This window comes from Ziziphus jujuba, chromosome 1 (genome assembly GCF_031755915.1).
Source record: "Ziziphus jujuba cultivar Dongzao chromosome 1, ASM3175591v1".
In the NCBI taxonomy this organism is placed as follows: domain Eukaryota; kingdom Viridiplantae; phylum Streptophyta; class Magnoliopsida; order Rosales; family Rhamnaceae; genus Ziziphus; species Ziziphus jujuba.
Window position 1 is genome coordinate 44,691,838 of NC_083379.1, and position 24,478 is coordinate 44,716,315.

The following is a 24,478-nucleotide window of genomic DNA, read 5'->3' on the forward strand; positions in this document are numbered from 1 at the left end:
ATTTATTTGTTTTTAAATTCGTAGTCTTGAAATGAGGTTGCACCTTGATTAAACAATGAAAAGTAATAATGTTACATAATTTACATACATTATTTCCGTTTTTGCCTTAATATGCGTAACATGTAGATCTAAAAAAAAAAATGTATATATATATATGGGTGTGTGTGTGTGTGTGTAAATATGTTGGCTTACATTTTCTAGAATGTCAATTTTGGGCATCGTAGTCAGCAACGACCCCAGATAAAATTATAAAAGAGGTTCTTGGACTTTGATTGGTTGGGGCCATCAGTCTTTTTATATCCCAATTTATTTGGGGGCTGAATATGGTATATTACTTTCAAAAAAATAAAAAAAGAATATAGTATAGTACTAAAAAAAAAAAGACCATAAATACTTAGTAATAAGTAGAAAGTTTACCTATACTTTTTTTTTTGTTTTTTTTTTTTTTTTTTACTTTGACTAAGAATTAAGAAAAAAGGTAGGTGATTGGTTTTAAGCAAGGTCAACCAATCGTACGGCCGAGATGCATTTGAAACTGAAGTTATGCGCCAGGTCAATGTTATAGTAATCCAATCAATTAATTCACTGCAGAAATCCGCGTAGAAGTATGTATTTTTATTTTTTATTTTTTTTGTTTGACAACATAGAAGTACGTATGTTGAAAGTACCAAGATCCATTCAAAGTTTTGAATGAAAAAAACAAAGTTTCAACTCAAAGCTCGTCCTAGTAGTCCCCTACCCTAAAAAACTTTGTCCCATACCTTCACTAGACCAAAAAACGGGAGTCAACTCAGCCTGTGATTGGGTCTATGCATGCTTCCCAAATTTCTTCTTCTTCTGCTTTTTGTTGAAAAATCTTAATGAAAACAAAATTTAACTATTGGTTGGTTTAACAGCAAATTTTCTTGCTTTTATTTTTATTTTCTTGTTACTTGCGAGCCACTCCAAGTTTAAGTAATGTTCATTTACCTTTCCCAGATTTTACTTGCAAATATATAATATGCATCAGTCCAATTTCTCAACAACTTCGAGAGAGAAATTGTCGATTCAACCAAAAAAAAAAAAAAATATTTAATTCGCGGAACGCAAAGTTTTTCCTCACTCTAGATTCTACCCTTTTTGGTACACTACCATTTGAAGTCAACAATATAAAATTTATAGTTTTTAAGTTTGAAAGTTTGCAAGATTCTTGATGATATTGTCCATGATCATGGGTCTGCTACTTGGTGTAAGTACATTATTAGGTAAAAGAAACATTTCAAAGCTATAACAGAATCAAAATCCTACTCTAAATTGCAAACTCTAATTCAACGGATTCAACAATGCAAAATAACCAACTAAAATCTCCTTGAACCATGCATTGATCATAAGCTTTCTTAAACGGTGAAAAAACATTCAGTACGAGTGGTATCCTTGTTGGTATGAGCTTTCAACATCAGAATTCTGGCTTTCCAATTCTGCATCAGCAAATCCCCACCTTCCAATTCTCACTTTTCTCCACTTCACTTTCCTGACCCTGTGATCAACTAGCAGAACACCAAGACCAATAAAAATGACCCCCAGGGTTGCACCGCTTAAAGACAGCGTTGCCACAAGCAAGAGATCAGTCCCCTTGCTGTGAGGCAGGATGGCCCATGTGGCTGCAACATAACCTGTCGCCATGAATGCCACAGCCACCCACATCGCCTTGTGAGCGACCACCAATAGTCTCATCTGAGGCTTTCTTCTGTAGGGGATGATACTCACAAGGACAACGACTATGGACAGAGATGTGAACAATGCCACATTATTGCTTATTGAAAACACCTTGAAAGCTGTTGTTGTGCTCACCATCGACTTCCCTTTCATCGATCCCTCCTGATAAACACCACCGGGAGGGCTTATTCCTGCTGCAAATGTGACTGTGGCAATCAAAATAGCAACTAGTATGATTGTGTTCCTGGCATTTTGTAGTGCCTCTCTGTATACCTTATGCTGCTTGAATTGGCAGTTTTTGGAAAGGCCTATTGGTAGTTCTACCAAGTTCCTTTTACTGGGACTCTTGTGCTTTTGCAAATTGCTTGCTTCATTGTTGAATCTCTCTTGGCCTTGGTACTTTTGGGATGGTGACCTTTTGTCCTTGCTTTGGCTCCTTTGCTGATTGAAGGCCGTCTCTGGCAAAGAAGAGAAACCATTTTCGTTCGTGATGGACATGTCTGATTCAAAAACATAACTTTCCCCTGGAGATAACGTTTCTGGTGAATAAGTTATCACATCAATGCTTCTTTCTCCTCCAGCTCTTGTCAATATGGCCCCAAGATGCTGAGTTTCTGCACTCTCCTTTGTCTGGTCAAGAATGTCAAGTGCTGTGAGACCTTTACAGTTCCGAGAGTTGACCTCCACTTTTGTTTTCTTGATCAAGAACTCTGCAATCTATACAGTCAAAGTCTATACTTGTAAATAAACCTTGCAATTTCTTTTGTCCTAATTAGCTATAACTAGTTGATATTGAAGATATGAGCATTTGTTAATGTAAGCTTTTGCAAAGTAAAATGGAATTAGCTCCTAGGAGCACAAGAAGCAAAGGGTGGTTTATGCTATCATTGACGATGATATATCCAAGATCACTTCTCACCTGATGCCGCCCTCTAGAGACTGCAAGATGTAAAACTGTGTTGCCATATCGATCTTGACAATGAAGAAGATTATTTGTACTATTAGAGGAATGCAACAAGAACATTAAAGCTTCATATTTGCCATATCTCACAGCCAAATGAAAGATTGTTTCCTCCTCTTTAGTGAGATAATGAAAAGCTGCAGGAGCCTTTGATGCAAATTCTTCAAGGACTGAAATTTCACCATGTATTGCTGCCAAGTGCAGGGATGTGTAACCGTTGTTGTTATATTGAAGAGCAAGATTTGGATCACGCCTAAGGAGCATCCAGGTTATCTCCCTGTGCCCCCCATTGCAAGCGTAATGCAATGGTGAATTCCCTTTCTCATCCATCTTTTTGGTAAAGTTGGGGTTCGTGTTCAGTATCTCTCTAACAACATCTGCACCAGAAAAAGTGTTGATCGTAAATGGATATTCGAAGATTTCAGCTAGCTGAAAAACTTACATTACTTATTCTCCAATCTTAAAAAATCCATTAAATGAGTTTGTCAGATATATATATATATATATATTATATCATAAAACCAAAATTTCGTGCAGAGGAATTTTTAATATCTACCTGAGTGTCCTCTGGATGCAGCTATATGTATACAAGTCAGGTCAAGCCCAGCTTCCTCTAAATCCAGCAATCCAGATTGAGTCAGTAGGAGATTCACCACGTCGAGATGGCCATGACTGCAAGCCACAAAGAATGCACTCCTCCTTTCAGAGTTGAGCATAAAAGCTGCACTGGGATTAGCTTCCAATAGCAGCTTTACTACGTTGACATTCCCTTGGCGACAAGCTTCATAAAATGGAGTCTCCATGTCTTTGTTCTCAGCAGCAATCATATCAGGATACAACTTGATAATTTCTGAGACTATGTCAATGTGTCCAAACATCGATGCATAGTGTAAGGCTGTGTTCAAGCAAACTGATTTTTGCTCAAGAATTCCTTCGTTTTCTCGAAATAAGTTGATGAATGTGGATACATCATTGCTCCTTATTGCCTCCATAAGTTGAGAATCCATTTGCCTAAGATTCAATTTTTGTTTTTTATTCAAGTAAAATGCTATTAGAATGTCAACAAGAGAGGATAACTGACTGGATGATACTATTCAAACACCTCTTATATAGATGTAAATGTATATGCATGAAGAAAATTGGTAGATTTATAGGAAATTAAATCTGCTGGAAAATCAGAGAAGTTGAATAAAATATTGGGAAGCTAAAGTCTTCACCACGTTTTTGAGACTGTTTATTATTATGGACGGTTGCAATCAGTCTGCCAAACTCTTAAGAAATGTGTGAGTCAAGGCACAGTATGTTCAAGGAACATTAATGATGACAAACATCCTATGAGAGTATACTATAAAATATGAAATTATAAGGATAAAAAAAAAAAAAAAAAAGAAAGAAAAAATAAGGAGAATCTTTGAACTTTGAATCTAGAACCGAGACTCTTTGTCGATTATGGACAAGTATTTTCCCACACTTTACCCTACCTTGTCTGTTCCCAGTGCTCATCCATTCAATTGACCTGGTCCTGATGCTCTAATGACATCAGTAGTGAGGAAAATGCTGAAAGGGTATAGCTGCAGGAATTTACAGACTAAGAATAGTTGCTAATGTTCATTCTGGGAAAATTCTCAAAGTTTTTCATTTATGTAGACGTGCGTACATATTTTACATAGGCTCGAATAAGTTTTTAATACGGGGACCAGCATGAGATCTTTCTTTTTCAGGCTTGGTTCGTATTAAGGGTTGGGATTTAAAATTATATTTATTAACCATCGGATTTTGAAAAAGTTCACTTTTCCTAAATATGGTTTTAGTATATCACTATCAAACTCATATTTAACCATTTTTTGAATTTTAAATTATAGTTTTTGATGTGATCTAATGGTAATCAAAGATAGACCTTAGTTTAATAAAGTAAAGTGGATTTTACTTGACATTGACTGTATTTTACCTAAATAAAATCTTCTGTTTTAATTCTTTGATACTAGGAGAAAAAGTTGTTTGGAATGGACTCAAAAATATAGAATTATGCTTATAATCATATGTCATACTGTGAATACAATATATAAACAGCATGTTATGTAACATTTTTGGCCCAACAACTACTTCTTATTGGCAAGAAGAGAATATTAACCAAGATGATTGTATTTCTGCTTTGTGAATACTGTATATGGATAGCCTGTTTTATAACATTTTCGGCCCAACACGCACTTTTTATTGGAAAGAAGAGAAAATTTATTAACCAAGTTGCTGCATTTCTCCTTTCTAGTTATTTTTGTTTAAAGCTGGTAGAAATTGTTCAGGGTTATTGAACTACACCTCTTCTTTTAGTCCATGGTAAAAGAAAGTATTGACAGTTAGTTGAGTGCTTCTCTGTTCATCATTATATTTCATCGGTATGAAAATTTCTCTCCAATCAGTGTGTGAAGGTCCTATAAGAGACATTTTAAGGGAGAGCAAGAACCCTTTTAACTTTACATAGTTGAAAAGATGGACTTTAAACTTTTCTTTAGTAAATGGTAAGCATAATTTACATCTGAATAGTACAGAGAACAAAAAAAAAAAAAAAAAATACAACATCGATACCAGGGAAGAGTTACAGGTTTCAAAAGGAAGCAGAAAAGAGTGGATAAAAAACAGAAGACCGAGGGCAAAAGTACTAGCCTCAGCCTATTAAACTAACAATTCAAATAATAAAGAATAATAGAGAATCAAGTGCGTCTAATTAGTCATTTAACATTCAATATGAGTGATAACCTTTATTAAAGGAGCTGGCAACATCTGAGTTTTCGCTTCCTATTTCAGGGTCTATTGATCTTCCCCCTCTTTCTCTGCTTCCCTTCCTCCACTTCAGTTTCTTCAACCAGTGCTCAACAAGCATCACCCCAAGACTAATGAATAGTATTCCCAGAGTGTCACCACTTACTGCCAGTGGGACCACAAAAACCAAATCTGAGCCCTCACCATGCGGCACGATCACCCAGGTGGCTGCAACAAAAGCTGTTGCCATGAATGCAACAGCTACCCACAAGACCTTGTGAGCCACCACAAGAAGTCTCATCTGTGCCTTTCTCCGAAATGGTATGACACTCACAAGAACAACAACTAGGCAGAGAGATGTGAACAACGCAATATTGTTGCTTATTGCAAATACCTTGAAGGCTGTTGTGTTGCCCGCCATTGACTTCCCTTTCATTGATCCTTCCTGAAACACACCACCAGGAGGGCTGATACCAGCAGCAAAAGTAACTGTTGCAATCAAAATAGCCACCAGTGTAACAGTGTTCCTTGCATTTTGTAGTGCTTCTGCATATACCTTAGGCAGCACGTTTCTTGGGTTACTATAAAAAAGTCCCCTCATTTCTTCCAGGGGCCTTTTGGGGAGTCCTTCGTGCTGTCTCAAGTTGGATGGCAGCAAGGAGTCTGGACTTGGTGGTCCATTGTTAGATTCCTCTCCAACCTGATGCTGAGGTGATATAGTTCTGGATTCTGGTGATGATAAAAAAGAAGACTTTCTAGACTGAGGTGATGAAAGACTAGACGACTTTCTAGACTGGGGAGATGACAAACAAGATGGTGCCTTGCTTGAAGGAGAAGCTAATTCACTAGACATGCGCCATTCATCTTCTATGCGAGTCTGCCATGGAGAATTCCTAGGTTGGATATGCATTTCAATCCCGTCAGCAAATCTAGTCCTTTGTGGTATCTTTTCAAGGAATGGCACAGGAGGAAAATTGGTTCGTTGGACTTTTGGTGCACCAGATAGCAATGGAATACTCCTTTTTCCACCGACCCTATTGAACAGGGCTTCAAGATGCTTGTTTTCTGCACTTTCCTTGGCCTGGTCAAGGATGTCAAGTGCTGTGAGTCCTTTACAGTTTCGAGAATTAATATCTATCTTTGTTTTGCTGATCAAGTACTCTGCCATCTGGAGAAAAATGGAAACAAGTACAGTTAAAAATTGATCGAGCATGTCCAATTATGATTCTAAATTTCATAGGTTTTAACTTGAAAACTAAGTACAAGACATAATCAAATTTGGTGATTCTTACAAATAAAGACAGTTTGCTTAATATAACATTCAAACAGCGATAAGTGGAAAGACTCAAAACAATTATACCAAACTCTTTGCCAAGGGTAATTATTACTGCCACTAATATCAAGCAATGGAGATTTATTTCTCACCTTATGATGTCCTAGAGAAACTGCAAGATGCAAGATGGTGTTACCATGCCGGTCTTGACACTGAAAGAAATTCATCCCATTGCAAACGTGAGTCAAGAATACCAAAGCATCATATTGGCCATGTTTCACAGCCAGATGAAATACTGTCTCTCCCTCATTTGTGAGACATTGAAAAGATGCTGAAGCCATCAGAACAAACCCTTCAAGTACTGTCACTTTGTAATTTATTGCTGCCAAGTGCAACGGTGTGTAACCGCGGTTGTTGTATTTATGAGCAAGTTGTGCATCAAACTTTAGCAGCATCCATGTTACTTCCCTGTGTCCTCCTTCAGTGGCATAATGCAATGCAGAATTTCTATTTTCATCAACCTTTTGAGCTAAGTCAGGGTTTACGTTTAGTAGAGCTCTAACAGCATCTGCACCACAAATTCTGACATTAGCATACATGATACATATAAAAAGATAAAAGATTGTAGCTAAGCTAAGCTACTTTAATCCTTCAATCCTCTATTCCATTTCCAAAATTCTAAAATACTTGCCTAGAAAAAAATGAATTTAAGACTATATTTTAGAGAGTCTAGGCACCTACCAGTGTGTCCTTCTGATGCCGCGACATGGATACAAGTTTGATCGAAACCATCCTTCCCAAGTACCGGTATGCCAGGCTGATCCAAAAGGAGATTCACCGCATCAAGATGGCCGTACCTGCAAGCTATGAAAAGGGCAGTCTTGTTTGCTGCGTTGGCCTTTTTGGCTACCCCAGGATTGGACTCCAATAACAGCTTTAAGACCTTTTCATTCCCAATGCGACAAGCTTCATGTACTGGGCTCTCGAGGTCCTTATTCTCGGCAGAAACCATGTCAGGGCGCAAGATGAGAATATTGGACACCATTTCAGTATGTCCAAACTTCGAAGCAAGGTGCAGAACAGAATTCTTGGTTACGGCTTCACGTTGATCGAGAATTTTTTCATTTTTCTGGACCAAACTGGTAAATGTGGGAATGTCATTTCCCCTTATTGCCTCTAAAAGATTTGGATCCATTAATTGCATATACTGTCTTTCTCTTCTTTTTGGTGCCACAATTCAAGATTCTACGATCCTATTTATGGAGAAACATTTCTAATACTTTCACAAATAACTGGTGGCCCAAAAAGTCAATAAATTAAAAACATTGAAAAGACAAAGAAATTAACAAAGGATAAAGACAAACTTTCTAATATTTCTGTGTCCACTTGACACTAACTGCACTTGTTTTGCTCATTTTCAATTTGCACGTGTGGACACCCTCATGACTCTCAAGCTCCCTAAGTCCAATGAACGTTCTGTTGAAGTTCCAGTTACCTTCCAAGAAGATTCATGTTGACATTGTGATTGCCTTCCGTGTGGACCCTTTTGACTTTTAAGCATCAATAACAAATTGTCAAATTCTTGTTATTAATATGAAAATGCTTTTCTCTAGAAGTTCACAAAAATATTGATAGATGGAAATTTATTGTATACCTTATCAAGATCGCCTGACTTTTGGCTTGAATAAGATTTAATTTTTTTAAAGGGGTAGAGCATAATTAATCCAATATCAATCACAACTAATAACAGGAAATTCAGAATTGAATTTGGTTTGGATATTATACGGCACTTAATTTCTCCACTCCACATTGCAATCCTTTCCTGGAACTTAGCCAAACAAGTTCATTGGTGGGATTTGGAAGCTGGAATCTATTTTCACTTGCCAAGCAAATGTAAAGAAAGGAACTGAAAATGGGAATGTATATATCCAGAAAGAGATATTTGTCGGGCCAGTTAATAAATTGTAACCTGTTAGTATATGTTGGGATTTTGGCGTTGCGAAAACGGCAGGCTACCACTTCCTACTTCCTACACATCATAAGACGCGTGAAGATGGAAATTAAGCTCAACGCCATGACAATGACAATGACAATTATGTGTGTTTTGCGCAGTGAATTGCAAGTTCATGGATGACATTGACATGGACATTTGACATTTGAAACCTTGACCTTTGCAATTAGCATCCCTCAAATGAGAGAGGAAAAGCACTCGCACACAAGTCAATGTCTTCCCCACTTTCCATCTTCTTCCTCTGCTTTCTTGGGCATACGGCTCCAAAGATCAAAACTCTTCTAGATATCATTGCATTTTCGGTAGAAATTGCATATTTGCTCTCTACTTTATCAAATTAATGGGGTTAGGTAGGAATAGGATGATTAAAACATGTCTCCCTAAGATGTTGCATAAAGTTTGCAGCGTTTGTTTCACATATTTTCTACAAATCACATTGTCTGATTGTTACAAGAAGCAACATCAACTTTTTACAGCTTGAAAATGCCATGGATTATCTCAGATTCTAAGTCGGTGATCTCAAATTGTCTTATTCTTATATTATATTGTCGATATGCTTCACATATTAAGGTACCGAGCTAAAACAGCAAGTTAATGCACAATGGCATGTGTTAGAAAAGCTTGTCAAATCCTCTATCCAGAGCATGGTATTGAGGATTAATCATTTTTGCTAGCAATGAAAAGAATTTAATCTTTCTTTCAGCATAATATTGGGGATTATTGCTCATCTTTTTGCAACAACTGTTTCTTGCAGCTTTTATTTTATTGCCCAATATACTACCTAGTTAAAAGTTAAAAAAACACATTCTTAGCAACTTCCTTATGAACTTGTAACCTCATCTTCCACAATGAAGTTGCATCCACAAGACCTAGATAAGGACATCAATTTAAAGTACTTATAGTGCTGTGTGTGTAAAAATAAGATAATCATCCACCAAGACTCCCCATACAAACAGGATAAAATATTCCAAATACAGAGAATCAGTTCTTTCCATAGATTTTCCTGGTCTGATATCTGCGAAAGAGTTCAACCAAAGTACTCAGCAAGACAAGTAAAAAAGGAAAATATCTTATATCCCTATGGAGGAAAACAACGGAAAAGTTTTGAACACTAGATCGAAATTTCGTTGCAATAAACCTATAGAAATTAGATGGATAGCCATATCAAAACCTATTTTAAACACATAAACAAATAAGTGATTTGAGCAACTCATGGGAAACCTCCAAAATCAAGATGACCAAATTTCAGCAAAACATCTCTACAGTCTTGCATGAACCATATTGTTCTCTTTCCTTCATGTAACCAGTAAAATGTACTTTAAATTACTCAACAGAAATTTGGACGATAGCTATTGGCACAAATCTTCCAAATCATATGGAAAGATTAACAATAATGACAATGTACCTTAACATATTCCAGTTTCTTGCAACAAATCTCATTGGCTATTCTCGAACTATAATCACACTTTTCAAAGGGCCAGTAATCGCATGCACTTTTGATTTCTTCCTGCAGTGATACTTGGATATCCTGATTCAAAAGGTTTGAAAATTTCACCTTCCAATACAAAAATAATGAGCCAAAAGCAGAGCTCAACTTATGCTGGAACAATGCAAGATTAAACATCAACAATATTTTGCATCCATTTCATTTTATCACTGCCATAACCCCTAATTTAAGAGCCTCATCATGATAAACTCTCAATTGATCAGGACATATAGATGATACAATCCAACAATACCAAATGATCAAACAAAACTCTAATCTCTCAACATTGTTAACAGTGTGATTTCCATTTGACCACATCTGAAAGAAATTAAAATCATAAAATGATAATATTTCATTTTCATTTTTAGATTAACCTTCTAGCATAAAAAACAACGTTTCCATGGGATTAATGAAAGTGGTGGCCTTCCATTCAAATCCGATAAAGAATTAAAGTAACATATTATTTCCAGCTTCTGATATTAGCCACCAAGTAAATGAATGCAGAGCATATATAATTAAAGGGAAGTCAAAATTTTTCTACGGGTTTTGACTGCATATTGATATGGTGTAGTATCAAACAAATGCCAACTTTGTGTGCAGTCCAAATGTTGTACTCTTCTATTTCATTCATTTCAAAAAAGCATATAAAGCCTACCAGGAAATTAAAAAAAAAAAAAAAAAAATCCCTCCAGGCTTCTCATCTTTTTCCATACCATCAGTAATTCAGTGACCAATTTTCAAATTCACCTTTTGCTCAATTAAATTCCAGATTCATTTCCAAGTCTTAATTTCCACAAGAACACCATTAACAAATGCAGGGTTTAGAACTAAAACGGATACATAATCTTAAAAGCTATTCAAAGAGAGACCTTGATCAACTGCATGAACTCGCGCAGTGATTGTTGACGAACTCCTTTCTGGGGCCGCTGGGATTTGAAAGCTCGTCCATGACTCCTCCAGCCAGCTCCAAAACCCTAGCAATTCTCTGCGGAATAGAAATCGCTGTGGGTCTTGAAAATTCTCAGTTCAAAATTACGTTGAACTCATACTTTTATGGCTTACCTTCTCCACATTTTGAAGCCTCTGCAACGAGGTATTCTGGGTCTGCGAATCCATGGGAGTTTCTGCAAGGTCTGTTTTCCTGGTTCCCACCGATTGTTTCGCGAGAAAATGTGAGAAAATTTAAAAATGGTTAGTGGGCTTAGAGCCCACGAAATACTTCGATCACTGGGTCTAACCATAATGAGCTAGGCTAAAGTGGCCCAATATACAATTGGGCTCCGGTTGAAATTTCTAGCTCATATATCCTAAGCCTTTTGTTGACAAACTCCCAAAATTGGAGGGAGGGTGGAAGAATGTGAATGTAGCCGAAGAAAAATAAAATAAAATCCGGCGGAGAATTTTGGTAGGCGAATTAAAAATATATATATATATATATATATGTAGAAAAAGAATTTTGAGACTTTAAGAATAAACAAGTTGAAGTTGAACTTATTATATAAAGAAAATTTATAGATGTATGTGTATAGAGTTTTTTGTATAATAATAGCACTTTTTTTTTTTTTTTGGTAAATTGTACAAAACAGCACTAAAATCTAATCATTTACTAAATATTTGTCTTTCCTTTTTATTTATTTATTTATAATAGTATCAATACATATTAAATTATATATAGTTTGACATTTTACACTTTAAATTTTGTTTTTTGACATTGTGCATCTCGAACTTCATTTTTCACCCTTTTCCTTTTTTTTTGTTAACTTTTTAATTAACTCATGTACCAATACAATATTATATAATTTAAGGTGCAAAATACAAAAACCTTTAAATAAAAATTAATCAAAAATCAATAACTTTTTTTTACTGATAAGACTTATTATTCTTTTAATAAATTAGTATTGGTTTAAAGAAAGGGAAATATAATTTTTGAAAATATAAAAAAATAATATGTAAATATTGTAGAGATTAAAAAAATAATAAAGACTTATAAAAAAAAAAAAAAACTGATCAAGCATCTATAAAATCTAAAATAAAACTTTGAAAGATTATTGTTATAAAATATATTATTTTATTTAACACATGTATTTTTTATATTTATATTTATTATTTTTTAAAAAAATACTTTCAAGATTTTCTAATATTTTTTTTAAAAATTTTACTTTTCCCAAAAAATGATTTTTTAATGTTTGTTCAAATTTTTATTGATCTTTACGTTTTCTTGGATATTTATTTTAGTTTTAAATTATAATTTATAAACATTATAAAGATTTTAAATAATAATTAAAAAACCTTAAAAAAGGACAAAGTATTAATAAAATCTAAAAAAAATGAAATATTATTATCAAAAATATATATATATATATATATATATATATATATATATATATATATATATATATATATATATATATATATATATATATATATATATATATATATATATTTATTACTTGTACTTTTTACATTTATATGTATTGTTTAGGAAAAAGATATTTATAAGATTTTATGATACGTATTTTTTTTTAAATTTTTACTTTTCCATAAAAAATAATTTTTAATGCATGTGCAATTTTTTTTTCCTTATTTATTTATTTTTTTAGGATATCTATTATATGTAAAAACATTTATTTTTATTTTTGAAAAATTATATTAAATTTTTTTTTTTAAAGTTCTTTTACAACTTTTTAAAAATATAATAGTATTATTTAATATTTTTTGTTGATATCTTAATTAATTTTTTCTTTGAAATTTTTTTGTATTTTACATCATAAAGTATATAAATAAAGACAGTTTGGTTAGATATAACATTCAAATAGTGATAAGTCGAAAGACTCAAAACAATTACACCAACCTCTTGGCCAAGGATAAATATTACTGCCACTAATATCAAGTAATGGAGATTTATTTCTCACCTTATGATGTCCTAGAGAAACCGCAAGATGTAAGATGGTATTACCATGCCGATCATGACACTAAGAGAAATTCATCCCATTGCAGACGTAGTCAGCAACAACCCCAAATAAAATTGTAAAAGAGTTCTTGGACTTTGATTGGTGGGGGCATCATTCTTTTTCCATCCCAATTTATTAGGGGACTGAATATGGCATATTACTTTCTTTCAATAAAAGAAAAATAACATAGTATATTACTGAAAAAAAATACTATAAATACATAGTAAATAGTAAGCTTACCCCTATATATATATATATATTTTTTTTTTCTTTTTTTATTTGACAAATAATTAAGAAATAAGCTAGGTGATTGATTTTTAAGCCAGGTCAATCTAATCGTACGGCCCTGATGCATTTGAAAATGAAGTATGTGCCAGGTCAATATTATAATTATAGTAGTCCAATCCATTCACTGCAGAAATCCGTGTAGGAGTCCGTATTTATTTATTTTGTTTGACAGCATAAAAGTACGTATGTTGAACGTACCAAAATCCATTTTGAAGCAAAAAACCAACGTTTCAATTCAAAGCACGTCCTAGTGGTATCTTACCCCACAAAACTTTGTGCCATACTATTACTTAGGATAAAAATAGTTTGGAGTAGAGAGTCAAGTCAGCCATTCACTAAAAATGAGAGTCAAGTCAGCCTGTGACTGGGTCACTGCATTGTTCCCTAATTTCTTCTTCTGTTTTTTGTAGAAAAATCTGAATGAAAACAGAGTTTTTCAATATAACTAATCCCAAATTTCACTTATGGTTGGTTTAAAAGCATATTTCTTGTTTTTATTTTCATTTCTTTATTTATTTTATTTTCTTGTTAATTGAAAGCCACCCCAAGTTTAATTAATGTTCATTTATCTTTCCTAGATTTTTCTTGCAAATATATATATATATATATATATATATATGCATCAGTCAAATTTCTTAACAAGTTCGACAGAGACATCTTTAGTTCTTGGTTCAACCAACCAAAAAATAAATAAATAAATAAGAAAGAAGAAAAAGAAAAGAAAAAAAATTGATTCACGAAACAGAAAGTTTTTCCTCATCGTAGATTCTACCCTTTATCGTAAAATACTATTTGAAGTCTGTTATATATTCTGTAGTCTTCACGTTTGAAATTTTGCAAGGTTCTTGATGATATTGTCCATAATCATGGGTTGGCTACTTGCTGTGAGTACTTTTTTAGATAAGAGAAACATATCAAAGCTATAGCCGAATCAAAATCTTAGTCTAAATTGCAAACTCTAATTCAAAGGAAGCCCAATTGCCTTGCCTTTGAGAGTTTGTTGAGTTTTTTGATACATTAATGAGAAATTTTGTAAAGCTAGTACATTTCAAAAATGCAAAATAACCAATTAAAATCTCCTTTAAACAATGCATTGATCATAAACTTTTTTGAATGGTAATTGGTGAAAAACCATTCAGTATGAGTGATATCCTTGTTGGTATGAGCTTTCAACATCAGAATTCTGGCTTTCCAATTCTGCGTCAGCAAATCCCCACCTTCCAGTTCTGAGTTTTCTCCACTTCACTTTCCTGACCCTGTGATCAATTAGCAGAACAACAAGACCAATAAAAATGACTCCCAGGGTTGCACCGCTTAAAGACAGTGTTGCCACAAGCAAGAGATCAGTCCCCTCGCTGTGAGGCATGATGACCCATGTGGCTGCAACATAACCTGTTGCCATAAAGGCCACAGCCACCCACACCGCCTTGTGAGCAACCACCAATAGTCTCATCTGAGGTTTTCTTCTGTAGGGGATGATACTCACAAGGACAACTACTATGGACAGAGATGTGAACAATGCCACATTATTGCTTATTGAAAACACCTTGAAAGCTGTTGTTGTGCCCACCATCGACTTCCCTTTCATCAATCCTTCCTGATAAACACCACCGGGAGGGCTTATTCCGGCTGCAAACGTGACTGTGGCAATCAAAATAGCAACTAGTATGATTGTGTTCCTGGCATTCTGTAGTGCCTCTCTGTATACCTTATGCTGCTTGAATTGGCAGTTTTTGGAAAGGTCTATTGGTAGTTCTACCGCATTCTTTTTACTGGGACTTTTGTGCTTTTGCAAATTGCTTGCTTCATTGTTGAATATCTCTTGGCGTTGGTACTTCTGGGATGGTGACCTTCTGTTCTTGCTCTGGCTCCTTTGCTGATTGAAGGCCGTCTCTGGCAAAGAAGAGATACCATTTTCGTTCGCGATGGACATGTCTGATTCAAAAACATAACTCTTCCCTGGAGATAATGTTTCTGGTGAATAAGTCATCATATCAATACTTCTTTCTCCTCCAGCTCTTGTCAATATGGCCCCAAGATGCCCAGTTTCTGCACTCTCCTTTGTCTGATCAAGAACTCGGTAATCTGTACAGTCAAAAGTCTAAACTTGTAAGTAAACCTTGCAATTTCTTTTGTCCTAATTAGCTAATAACTAGATGATATTGAGGACATGAGCATTTGTTAATGAAAGCTTTCGCAAAGTAAAATGGAATTAGCTACTAGGAGCACAAGAAGCAAAGGATAGTTTATGTTATCATTGATGATGATATATCCAAGATCACTTCTCACCTGATGACGCCCTCTAGAGACTGCAAGATGTAAAACTGTGTTACCATATCGATCTTGACAATGAAGAAGATTATTTGTACCATTAGAGGAATGTACCAAGAACAGTAAAGCTTCATATTTGCCATATCTCACAGCCAAATGAAAGATTGTTTCTTCCTCTTTAGTGAGATAATGAAAAGCTGCAGGAGCCTTTGATGCAAATTCTTCAAGGACTGAAATTTCACCATGTATTGCTGCTAAGTGCAGGGGTGTGTAACCATTGTTGTTATATTGAAGAGCAAGATTCGGATCATGCTCAAGGAGCATCCAGGTTATCTCGTTGTTGCCCCCCTTACAAGCATAGTGCAATGGTGAATTCCCTTTCTCGTCCATCTTTTTGGCAAAGTTGGGGTTCGTGTTTAGTATCTCTCTAACATCTGCACCAGAAAAAAAGTGTTGATTGTAAATAGATATTTGAAAATTTAGCTAGTTCAAAAACTTCATTACTCATTCTCCAATCTTAAAGAATCCATTAAATGAGTTTGTCGTAAGATATATATAAAACAAAAATTTCATGCAAAGGAAGTTTTGATATCTACCTGAGTGTCCTCTGGATGCAGCTACATGTATACAAGTCAGGTCAAGCCCAGCTTCCTCTAAATCCAGCAATCCAGGTTGAGTAAGCAGGAGATTCACCACGTCGAGATGGCCATGACTGCAAGCCACAAAGAATGCACTCTTCCTTTCAGAGTTGAGCATAAAAGCTGCACTGGGATTAGCTTCCAATAGCAGCTTTATTACGTTGACATTCCCTTGGCGACAAGCTTCATAAAATGGAGTCTCCATGTCTTTGTTCTCAGCAGCAATCATGTCAGGACTTAACTTGATAATTTCTGAGACTATGTCAATGTGTCCAAACATCGATGCATAGTGTAAGGCTGTGTTCAAGCAAACTGATTTTTGCTCAAGAATTCCTTCGTTTTCTCGAACTAAATTGATGAATGTGGATACATCGTTGCTCCTTATTGCCTCCATAAGTTGAGAATCCATTTGCATAAGATTCAATTTTTGTTTTTCTTTCAAGCAAAATGCTGTTACAATGTCAATAAGAGAGGATAACTGACTGGATGATACTATGCAAACACCTCTTATATAGATGTAAGTGTATATGCACGTAGAAAATTGGTGGATTTCTAGGAAATTAAATCTGCTGGAAAATCAGGAAGTTGAAGAAAATATTGACGAGTATTTTCTCAAACTTTGCCCTACCATGTCTGTTCCCAGTGCCCATCCATTCAATTGACGTGGCCGTGATGCTTTGATGACATCAGTAGTGAGGAAAATACTTAAAGAGGGCATAGCTACAGGAATTTACAGACTAAGAAATGTTGCTATTGTTCATTCTGTGAAAATTCTCAAAATTTTCATTTATGTTAAGACATACATACATATTTTACGTATATATGATTTTTTGTTTTAATTTTTTCAGAAACTAGTAGAAAAAATTGTTTGGAATGGATTAAAAATACAGAATTATGCTTATACTCGTATGCTGTACTGGGAATACAAATATATGGACAACATGTACATGTTTGGCCCAACATCTACTTTTTATTGGCAAGAAGAGAAAATTTATTAAACAAGATGATTGTATTTCTCCTTTGTGAATACAGTATATGGATAGCATGTTGTATAACATTTTTGGCCCAACATGTTCTTTTCATTGGAAAGAAGAGAAAATTTATTAACCAAGATTATTTATTTCTCCTTTCAGGTAATTTTTGCTTAAAGTTGGTAAAATTTGTTTACGATTATTAAACTACACCTCTTTTTTTAGTCTATGGTAAAAGAAAGTATTGACAGTCAGTTGGGTACTTCTGTGTTTGTCATTATATCTTATCGGTATGAAAATTCTCCCCGATCACTGCGCCAAGGTCGTATAAGAGACCTTTTAAGGGAATGCAAAAGCCCATCTAACTTTACATAGTTAAAAAGATGAACATTGAACTTTTCTTTAATAAATGGTAAGCATAATTCACATCTGAATAGTACAGAGAAATTAAATAAAAAATAAAAAATACAACAACAACAACAACAATACCAGGGAATAGTTACAGGTTTCAAAAGGAAGCAGAAAAGAGCGGAATAAAAAAAAGAAGATCAGCCTACTAAACTAACAATTCAAATAATAAAGAATGATAGAGAATCAACTAATTAGTCATTTAACATTCAATATGAGTGATAACCCTTATTAAAGGAGCTGGCAACATCTGAGTTTTCACTTCCTATTTCAGGGTCCATAAATCTTCCCTCTCTTTCTCTACTTCTCTTCCTCCACTTCAGTTTCTTCAACCAGTGCTCAACAAGCATCACCCCAAGACTAATGAATACTATTCCCAGAGTGCCACCACATACTGCCAGTAGGACCACAAAAACCAAATCTGTGCCCTTACTATGGGGCATGATTACCCACATGGCTGCAAAGAAAGCTGTTGCCATGAATGCAACAGCTACCCACATGACCTTGTGGGCCACCACAAGAAGTCTCATCTGTGCCTTTCTCCGAAATGGTATGACACTCACAAGAACAACAACTATGCAGAGAGATGTGAACAATGCAACATTGTTGCTTATTGCAAATACCTTGAAGGCTGTTGTGTTGCCCGCCATTGACTTCCCTTTCATTGATCCTTCCTGAAACACACCACCAGGAGGGCTGATACCAGCAGCAAAAGTAACTGTTGCAATCAAAATAGCCACTAGTGTAATAGTGTTCCTGGCATTTTGTAGAGCTTCTGCATACACCTTAGGCTGCATCTTTCTTGGGTTACCATAAAAGAGTCCCCCAATTTCTTCCTGGGCCCTTTTGGTGAGTCCTTCGTACTGTCTCAAGTTGGATGGCAGCAAGGAATCTGGATTTGGTGGTCCATTGTTAGATTCCTCTCCAACTTGATGCTGAGGTGATATAGTTCTGGATTCTGGTGATGACAAACAAGAAGACTTTCTAGACTGAGGTGATGAAAGACTAGATGACTTTCTAGACTGGGAAGATGACAAACAAGACGGTGTCTGTATCTTGCTTGAAGGAGAAGCTATTTCACTAGACATGCGCCATTCATCTTCTATGCGAGTCTGCCATGGAGAATTCCTAGGTTGGATATGCATTTCAATCTCGTCAGCAAATCTAGTCCTTTGTGGTATCTTTTCAAGGAATGGCACAGGAGGAAAATTGGTTTTTTGGACTTTTGGTGCACCAGATAGCAATGGAATACTCCTTTTTCCACCGACCCTATTGAACAGGGCTTCAAGATGCTGGTTTTCTGCACTTTCTTTGGCCTGGTCGAGGATGTCAAGTGCTGTGAGTCCTTTACAGTTTCGAGAATTAATATCTATCTTTGTTTTGCTGATCAAGTACTCTGCCATCTGGAGAAAAATGGAAACAAGTACAGTTAAAAATTGATCGAGCATGTCCAATTATGATTCTAAATTTCATATGTTGTAACTTGAAAACTAAGTACAAGACATAATCAAATTTGGTGATTCTTACAAATAAGGACAGTTTGCTTTAATATAACATTCAAACAGTGATAAGTGGAAAGACTCAAAATAATTATACCAAACTCTTTGCCAAGGGTAATTAGTACTGCCACTGATATCAAGCAATGGAGATTTATTTCTCACCTTATGATGTCCTAGAGAAACTGCAAGATGCAAGATGGTGTTACCATGCCGATCTTGACACTGAAAGAAATTCATCCCATTGCAAACGTGAGTCAAGAATACCAAAGCATCATATTGGCCATGTTTCACAGCCAGATGAAATACTGTCTCTCCCTCATTTGTGAGACATTGAAATGATGCTGAAGCCATCAGAACAAACCCTTCAAGTACTGTCACATTGTAATTTATTGCTGCCAAATGCAACGGTGTGTAACCGCGGTTGTTGTATTTATGAGCAAGTTGTGCATCAAACTTTAGCAGCATCCATGTTACTTCCCTGTGTCCTCCTTCAGTGGCATAATGCAATGCAGAATTTCTATATTCATCAACCGTTTGAGCTAAGTCGGGGTTTACGTTTAGTAGAGCTCTAACAATATCTGCACCACAAATTCTGACATTAGCATACATGAGACATATAAAAAGATAAAAGATTGTAGCTAAGCTAAGCTACTTTAATCCTTCAATCCTCTATTCCATTTCCAAAATTCTAAAATACTTGCCTAGAAAAAAATGAATTTGAGACTATATTTTAGAGAGTCTAGGCACCTACCAGTGTGTCCTTCTGATGCAGCGACATGGATACAAGTTTGATCGAAACCAGCCTTCCCAAGTACCGGTATGCCAGGCTGATCCAAAAGGAGATTCACCGCATCAAGATGGCCGTACCTACAAGCTATGAAAAGGGCAGTCTTGTTTGCTGAGTTGGGCTTTTTGGCTACCCCAGGATTGGACTCCAATAGCAGCTTTAAGACCTTTCCATTCCCAATGCGACAAGCTTCATGTACTGGGGTCTCCAGGTCCTTATTCTCGGCAGAAACCATGTCAGGGCGCAACATGACAATATTGGACACCATTTCAGTGTGTCCAAACTTTGAAGCAATGTGCAGAACAGAATTCTTGGTTACAGCTTCACGTTGATCGAGAACTTTTTCATTTTTCTGGACCAAACTGGTAAATGTGGGAATGTCATTTCCCCTTATTGCCTCTAAAAGATTTGGATCCATTAATTGCATATACTGTCTTTCTCTTCTTTTTGGTGCCACAATTCAAGATTCTACGATCCTATTTATGGAGAAACATTTAGAATACTTGCACAAATAACTGATGGCCCAAAAGTCAATAAATTAAAAACATTGAAAAGACAAAGAAATTAACAAAGGATAAAAGACATTTTTCTCATGTTTATGTGTTCACTTGACACTAACTACACTTGCTTTGCTCATTCTCAATTTGCACGTGTGGACACCCTTATGACTCTCAAGCTCCCTAAGTCCATTGAACGTTCTTTTGAAGTTCCGGGCACCTTCCAAGAAGATTCATGTTGACATTGTGATTGCCTGCCGTGTGGACCCTCTTGACTTTTAAGCATCAATAACAAATTGTCAAATTCTTGTTATTGATATTAAAATAAAGTTTTTCTCTAGAAGTTCACAAAAATATTGATAGATGGAAATTTATTGTATAAATTATCAAGATCGCCTGACGTTTTGCAGGAATAAGATTTAATTTTATTAAAGGAGTAGAACATAATTAATCCAATATCAATCACAGCTAATAACAGGAAATTCAGAAATGAATTTGGTTTGGACATTGTACGGCACTTAATTTCTCCACTCCACATTGCAATCCTTTCGTGGAACTTAGCCAAACAAGTTCATCGGTGGGACATGGAAGCTGGAATCTATTTTCACTTGCCAAGCAAATGTAAGGAAAGGAACTGAAAATGGGAATGTAGATCCATCCAGAAAGAGATATTTGTCGGGCCAGTTAATAAATTGTAACCTGTGAGTATATGTTGGGATTTTGGCTTTCCGAATACTGTAGGCTACCACTTCCTACTTCCTACACATTATGAGACGCGTAAAGATGGAAATTAAGCTCAACGCCATGACAATGACAATGACAATTATGTGGATGACATTGACATGGACATTTGACATTTAAAACCTTGACATTTGCAATTAGCATCCCTCAAATGAAAGTCAGAGGAAAAGCACTAGCACACAAGTCAATGTATTCCACACTTTCCATCTTCCTCTGCATACTTGGGCCATTATCATACGACTCCAAAGATCAAAGCTCTTCTAGATTTCATTGCATTTTCGGTAGACATTGCATATTTGCACTCAACTTTATCAAATTAATGGGGTTAGGTAGGAATAGGATGATTAAAGCATGTCTCCCTAAGATGTTTGCAGCGTTTGTTTCACATACATATTTTCTACAAATCCCATGGTCTGATTGTTACAAGAAGGAACATCAACATTTTACAGCTTGAAAATGCCATGAATTATCTCAGACTCTACGTCGGTGATCTCAAATTGTCTTATTCTTATATTATATTGTCGATATGCTTCACATATCAAGGTATCTAAAACAGCAAGTTAATGCACAATGGCAAGTGTTAGAAAAGCTTGTCAAATCCTCTATCCAGAGCATGGTATTGAGGATTAATCATTTTTACTAGCAATGAAAAGAATTTAATCTTTCTTTCAGCATAATATTGGGGATTATTGTTGATCTTTTTGCAACAACTGTTTCTTGCAGCTTCTATTTTATTGCCCAATATACTTCCCAGTTAAAAGTTAAAAAACCACATTCTTATCAACTTCCGTATGAACTTGTAACCTCATCTTCCACAATGAAGTTGCATCCACAAAACCTAGATAAGGACATCAATTTAAAGTACTTATAGTGCTGTGTGTGTAAAAATAAGATAATCATCCACCAAGACTACCCATACAAACAGGATAAAATATTCCAAATAGAGAGAATCAGTTCTTTCCATAGATTTTCTTGGTCTGATATCTGCGAAAGAGTACAACCAAAGGACTCTGCAAAACAAGTAAAAAAGGAAAATATCTTATATCCCTATGGAGGAAAACAACGGAAAAGTTTTGATCACTAAACCAGATATTTCGTTGCAATAAACCTATAGAAATTAGATGGATAGCCATATCAAAACCTATTTTAAACACGTAAACAAATAAGTGATTTAAGCAACTCATGGGAAACCTCCAAAATCAAGATGACCAAATTTCAGCAAAACATCTCTATAGTATTGCATGAACCATATTGTTCTCTTTCCTTTATGTAACCAGTAAAATGTACTTTAAATTACTCAACAGAAATTTGGACGATAGCTGTTGGCACAAATCTTCCAAATCACATGGAAAAATTAACAATAATGACAATGTACCTTAACGTGTATCAAATCTCATCAAACTTCACTGTGATATTCATCAATAGTCTGTTTCATTCCATCCAACCGTGAGATAACATATTCCAGTTTCTTGCAACAAATCTCATTGGCTATTCTCGAACTATAATCACACTTTTCAAAGGGACGGTAATCGCATGCACTTTTGATTTCTTCCCGCAGTGACACTTGGATATCCTGATACAAAAGGTTTGAAAATTTCACCTTCCAATACAAAAGTAATGAGCCAAAAGCAGAGCTCAACTTATGCAGGAACAATGCAAGATTAAACATCAATGATATTTTGCATCCATTTCATTTTATCACTGCCATAACCCCTAATTTAAGAGCCTCATCATGATAAACTCTCAATTGAGCAGGACATATAGATGATACAACCCAACAATACCACATGATCAAACACAACTCTAATCTCTCAACATTGTTAACAGTGTGATTTCCATTTGACCACATCTGAAAGAAATTAAAATCATTAAATGATAATATTGCGACAAGCAACTTCATTTTCATTTTTTGACTAACCTTCTAGCATAAAAAACAACGTTTCCATGGGATTAATGAAAGTGGTGACCTTCCATTCAAATCCGATAAAGAATTAAAGTGACATATTATTTCCAGCTTCTGATATTAGCCACCAAGTAAATGAATGCAGAGCATATATAATTAAAGGGAAGTCAAAATTTTCCTACGGGTTTTGACTGCATATTGATATGGTGTAGTATCAAACAAATGCCAACTTTGTGTGCAGTCCAAATGTTGTACTTTCTATTTCATTCATTTCAAAAAAGCATATAAAGCCCACCCAAAAAAAAAAAAAAAAATCCCTCCAGGCTTCCCATCTTTTTCCATACTATCAGTAATTGAGTACCCAATTTTCAAATTCACCTTTTGCTCAATTAAATTCTAGATTCATTTCCAAGTCTTAATTTCCATAAGAACACCATTAACAAATGCAAGGTTTAGAACTAAAACGGATACACAATATTAAAAGCTATTCAGAGAGAGACCTTGATCAACTGCATGAACTCGCCGCAGTGATTGTTGACGAACTCCTTTCTGGGGCCGCTGGGATTTGAAAGCTCGTCCATGACTCCTCCAGCCAGCTCCAAAACCCTAACAATTCTCTGCGGAATAGAAATTGATCAAATCAGTTCAAAAGAAATTCTCACGCTGTGGGTCTTGAAAATTCTCAGTTCAAAATTACGTTGAACTCATACTTTTATGGCTTACCTTCTCCACATTTTGAAGCCTCTGCAACGACGTATTCTGGGTCTGCGAATCCATGGGAGCTTCTGCAAGGTCTTTTTTCCTGGTTCCCACCGTTTGTTTCGCGAGAAAATGTGAGAAAAACTGAAAAATGGTTGGTGGGCTTAGAGCCCACGAATACTTCGATCACTGGGTCTAACCATAATCAGCTAGTCTAAACTGGCCTAATATCTAATTGGGCTCCTGTTGAAATTTATAGCCCATATATCCGAAGCCTTTTGTTGACAAACTCCCAAAATTGGTAAAAAAAAATAAAAAAATTGCAATATAGTGCTTCTGTTCAAATGTGTGAAAAAAAAAAAAAAAAAAAAAAAAAAAACTGAATGTAGCCAAAGAAAAAAAAAAAGTGAATGTAGCCAAAGAAAAATAAAATAAAATCCGGCAGAAAATTTTGGTTGCCCAAAAAAAAAAAAAAAATGTAGAAAAAGAATTTTGAGACTAAGAAAAAACAAGTTCAAGTTGAACTTATTATATAAAGAAAATTTATATATGTATGTGTATAGAGTTTTTTGTATAATAATAGCACTTTTTTTTTTTTTGGGTAAATTGTACAAAACAGCACTAAAATCTAATCATTTACTA

General features: G+C 35.2%; 5 protein-coding genes and 1 pseudogene across 5 annotated transcripts; all 6 read right to left on the reverse strand.

Moving 5' to 3' along the window:
* Positions 1–1,149: 1,149 nt before the first annotated feature.
* LOC107428533 (ankyrin repeat-containing protein At2g01680) lies at positions 1,150–4,291 on the reverse strand. Its single transcript, XM_048467321.2, has 3 exons — positions 3,213–4,291; positions 2,615–3,033; positions 1,150–2,412 (listed from the first exon to the last, which is right to left on the reverse strand). Exons 1-3 carry the CDS (start codon positions 3,661–3,663, stop codon positions 1,396–1,398), a joined length of 1,887 nt encoding a protein of 628 aa, XP_048323278.2. The 5' UTR covers positions 3,664–4,291; the 3' UTR covers positions 1,150–1,395.
* Positions 4,292–5,236: 945 nt separating this feature from the next.
* On the reverse strand, positions 5,237–8,184 carry LOC107428547 (ankyrin repeat-containing protein At5g02620). Its single transcript, XM_048466322.2, has 3 exons — positions 7,428–8,184; positions 6,839–7,254; positions 5,237–6,581 (listed from the first exon to the last, which is right to left on the reverse strand). Exons 1-3 carry the CDS (start codon positions 7,888–7,890, stop codon positions 5,394–5,396), a joined length of 2,067 nt encoding a protein of 688 aa, XP_048322279.2. The 5' UTR covers positions 7,891–8,184; the 3' UTR covers positions 5,237–5,393.
* Positions 8,185–9,374: 1,190 nt separating this feature from the next.
* On the reverse strand, positions 9,375–11,355 carry LOC132799057 (mediator of RNA polymerase II transcription subunit 11-like; annotated as a pseudogene).
* Positions 11,356–14,484: 3,129 nt separating this feature from the next.
* LOC107406862 (ankyrin repeat-containing protein At5g02620-like) lies at positions 14,485–16,740 on the reverse strand. The gene is made up of 3 exons (XM_060814506.1): positions 16,290–16,740; positions 15,705–16,127; positions 14,485–15,507 (listed from the first exon to the last, which is right to left on the reverse strand). The coding sequence occupies exons 1-3, from the start codon at positions 16,738–16,740 to the stop codon at positions 14,558–14,560; spliced, it is 1,824 nt and encodes a 607-aa protein (XP_060670489.1). The 3' UTR covers positions 14,485–14,557.
* A 937-nt stretch (positions 16,741–17,677) lies between these two features.
* On the reverse strand, positions 17,678–20,471 carry LOC107428548 (ankyrin repeat-containing protein At5g02620). Its single transcript, XM_016039099.4, has 3 exons — positions 19,961–20,471; positions 19,372–19,787; positions 17,678–19,113 (listed from the first exon to the last, which is right to left on the reverse strand). Exons 1-3 carry the CDS (start codon positions 20,421–20,423, stop codon positions 17,920–17,922), a joined length of 2,073 nt encoding a protein of 690 aa, XP_015894585.3. The 5' UTR covers positions 20,424–20,471; the 3' UTR covers positions 17,678–17,919.
* Positions 20,472–21,920: 1,449 nt separating this feature from the next.
* Positions 21,921–24,019, reverse strand: LOC107404382 (mediator of RNA polymerase II transcription subunit 11). Its single transcript, XM_016011333.4, has 4 exons — positions 23,861–24,019; positions 23,638–23,754; positions 22,610–22,807; positions 21,921–22,244 (listed from the first exon to the last, which is right to left on the reverse strand). The coding sequence occupies exons 1-3, from the start codon at positions 23,912–23,914 to the stop codon at positions 22,631–22,633; spliced, it is 348 nt and encodes a 115-aa protein (XP_015866819.2). The 5' UTR covers positions 23,915–24,019; the 3' UTR covers positions 21,921–22,244; positions 22,610–22,630.
* Positions 24,020–24,478: the final 459 nt, after the last annotated feature.